General features: G+C 38.6%; 1 protein-coding gene across 1 annotated transcript in view; it reads left to right on the plus strand.

Annotated features, from left to right (window-relative positions):
• The first annotated feature begins 2514 nt into the window (after positions 1 to 2514).
• Positions 2515 to 3750, plus strand: part of LOC117171086 — a 2858-nt gene continuing 1622 nt past the window's right edge. Inside the window, exon 1 of the mRNA XM_033358139.1 lies at positions 2515 to 3715. Within this exon, the coding sequence (XP_033214030.1) occupies positions 2515 to 3715 (1201 nt within the window). The remainder of the gene's footprint in view (positions 3716 to 3750) is intronic.

Raw genomic sequence — 3750 nt, forward strand, 5'->3', positions numbered from 1 at the left:
TGAAAGAGGGAGCTCTTCTTAATATTTTGACACCAAAATCATGTCGATACACCTTACCGACTGCGAGTAAAGCCACCCACGCTTTAACTTGACAGACGGTACTTTATATCAAAATTAAAGGTTGTGAATAGAAAGGATATCCAACTTACGACAGCATCCAGATCATCAAGTATTTCATTTGTAGAATTTCTGTTGGAAACTTGCCGATACACGAAGAGACTTTTGATATCAATATTTTAATCATTCTATATATATCATTAAAATAAAATGTAAGAATGTAGGAATAAGATGGGTACTGCTATAAAGATTCCTACTATAATAAGAGATGATGGTATTTCTTTATGTATCATTATAATCTTGCGCCAGCAAAAATTAGTATTAACGTTTAGAAAAAGTCTTATTTACTGTTTGAGAATGGTAAGTGTGAAAAAGTGATAATGGTCAATAACAAGTTTCGTAGAAAATATCGTCAAAAGTAAGAATTTTAAGTAACATAAGTTGTAAGAAATGTACGAAAGCTTAGTATTGATAAATAAGAAGGTGTATGGAAATCAGTGCCGCTAGTAATATCTGCAACCGAGATTTGCGAGAATTCTAAAAAGACTATACTGAAAACGCCCGAAGGTTGCCGAGCTATTCCGTCTATAGCTGAGCTCGCGTCGATCGCACTATCTGACACAGTCATTATAGATCTGAAACAAGCTGCGGTCCAATAGCAAAGATATTATAAACGTAGATGCGGAGTATGTAGGGTCTTGGCACCCTCGACCGAACTTTATGCTTAGCGAAAGACTAGCGAGTTTCGTTCTGGTATACAGAACGTTTATGGCGGTGCGAGCGAGCGTGAGTAGAAAGTTGCCTCTCGAGACGGGGATAGAGATGAGGGCAGTCGATTGGTAACCATCATGGGCACAACTTCATAGGTACGAGCAATGTACTTATTTAATTAATAAAGTTGTTAGTTTGTTATAACTAAAGTCTTTTTATTGCTACGGCCACTAATATGCGGAGTAGGCCGCTCATAACCAATAATTTATAATTTAAATACTGGAACCTACAAATTGGTGACCCCGACGTGATTACGTTCGGTGGCACGTGGCATGAAAATTGTTAAAATTTTCACTGATGGATTTTCACCGACTCCCTTATTTGGATAACTAATATGGAATATTTATTTATTTACAACCTAGCTGGATGCCAAGCTTGTATGACAATGGATGAGAGCAAGGATTATTGAGATAATTTTGGATTTAAAAATTCTATTTTTTCTTGGAGGAACGACGCCATTTTGGACACATGTCACTTCAGGCTTTGCAAGTATCCTGCCAAATTAATCTTTGCCAGGATCGAATTCCTAACTATTCTAATTGGAGATCATCTTCGAGGCCTTACTAATCAAAACTTCGGAGCAACTTCAGATGTTTCAACTGACGTTCTACTTTCTTCGACGAGATTCTTTGTAGGTACAACCTTGCATTTTTATTTTTAGTGCGCGTCTCTGTGAAATGTAACTCGTGTAATAAGTTTTAATTTAATTATTACTACGATTTTGCCAAATGTGTAATTAATTCATTTGAAATTCTTGTGAATTTGTGCAATTTATCGAGTTAAAATCTTTGCGATAATGCGTGATTTAACATATACGGAGTTTTCGCGATAAACGATTATTGCTAGAAATTGCTGTCTTGCGTAGCCTAATTCATGACATATAAATAACGACATACTCTCTGTATATCTTACGATATAATAACGATATAATTTTTATAAGATTAACGATATAATCTTTGTGAGTGTCAATTTCTACCTTTGTAAGCTGATTTGAATATCAATTATGTCGACTCCTGACCCGAAGGACACGTTGTTAGATCAAGCGATATCACAAATAGAGGAGCTTAAAGCTCAAATCGCCGGGTTGCAAAACGACCATGTTCAGAATCCTCGAATAGATTCGTATAGAGTTCCTAAACTCCCAGATTTTTTTGAGCAAGATCCTGCTCTATGGTTTACCCATATTGAACCTTCCTTCCGTAATGCTAGGATTACTAATGATGCAACTAAAGATGACTATCATACCTGCGTTAGGTTTTGAAATTAGAGCTTGTATTAAAGATTTAATTACTGCTACGCCTAAACCACCGGATTATTATGAAAAAGTTAAAGAACGCGTCATCTCAACGTATTCTTCTTCCTCCAAAAGTAGACTGCAGCAATTATTAAAAGGCGAAGATTTAACTGGTGGGAAACTATCATTGATTTTGTGTCGTTTGCGCAATTTAAATGATGGGACTTGTGGCGAAACTGTAATAAGGTCCATATTTCTAGAACAACTCAATTTAAGTCTGATCTCGATAAATTAGAAACTAAAATCGATCGTTTGGCTTTACAAATTAAGCTCTTGAGCTCGGGTAAAACGCGCTCACGTGCAGGTTCTAATTCTAGAGCTAATTCAAATGAGTCCAAAACCAAATCGAAGTTGTGCTGGTTGCATAAAAAATATGGCGATAAAGCACATTCATGCAAGAAACCCTGTTCTTGGCAGAGTGGCACAAAACCGGAAAACTAGTTGGAACCCACATTGGGGAGGTGGATGTTCAGGTTCCAAATCATTCAAAGCGCCTCTTGAGCCGTGATAAAAATTCCCAAAAAAAATTCTTAATTGACACTGGTGCAGATATCTCCATTCTACCCATTGGTAAAAACTTGAAGAAGCGTTCAACGAGTCTTAAACTTTCCTCCGCCAATAATTCGGGTATTGACACTTATGGGGGGACTATTCTTTCCATTGATTTTGGACTGCGACGTCCAATTGTCTGGAATTTTTGTATTGCAGCAGTCCCATATACGATAATAGGCGCGGACTTGCTCGATCATTATCGTTTTCTTGTGGACATTCACGGAAAACGATTAATAGACCCGCTCACTAATCTTAGTTCTTATCGGGAAGTTATTTCTTTTGATCAACCCTCAATCTATACATTCCAGTTGTCTTCGAGATTTTCACAGATCCTTTCCGAATTTAAAGAATTAACCGGACTTACGCAGTATACGCCCGTGAATACTAGCAAGATTTTTCACCATATTGTCATGAATGGACCTCCTGTCGCAGAACGTCCTCGACGCCTCGCTCCCGATAAGCTCAAGGCTGCGAAAGCAGAATTTAAAAGGCTTTGTGAGTTCGGGATATGCAGACCTTCCGATAGTCCATGGGCAAGTCCCATACACCTTGCTAACAAAAAGGAAGGGGATTGGAGAGTATGTGGTGACTATCGCCGCCTTAACGCTATTACCACTCTAGATAGGTACCCGATACCTCACCTACATGACTTTTCCGCTAATTTGTACGGAAAAAACATTTTTTCCTCAATTGATTTAAAGAGAGCCTTTCAGCAGATTCCACTAGCTCCCGAAGATATTCCTCAGACAGCGGTGATTACGCCGTTGGGCTTATTCGAGTATACGCGCATGACGTTTGGCTTGCGAAATGCAGCTCAAACTTTTCAGCGCTATGTAGATAGCAACTTGTCCGATCTTGACTATGTGTTTGTCTACATAGACGATATTCTTATCGCATCCGCATCGCCGGAGGAGCATGAGACTCACCTGCGCGTCGTCTTCGAAAGACTAAAAAAGGCTGGCTTGAGAATCAACCCAAATAAATGTACATTTGGCGTATCGGAACTGACCTTCTTAGGACATCTCATTTCAGGTGAAGGATGTAAGCCAACACCTGAGAAAGTAAAGGCTATCGTC

Source organism: Belonocnema kinseyi, chromosome 4 (assembly GCF_010883055.1).
Source record: "Belonocnema kinseyi isolate 2016_QV_RU_SX_M_011 chromosome 4, B_treatae_v1, whole genome shotgun sequence".
In the NCBI taxonomy this organism is placed as follows: Eukaryota; Metazoa; Arthropoda; class Insecta; order Hymenoptera; family Cynipidae; genus Belonocnema; species Belonocnema kinseyi.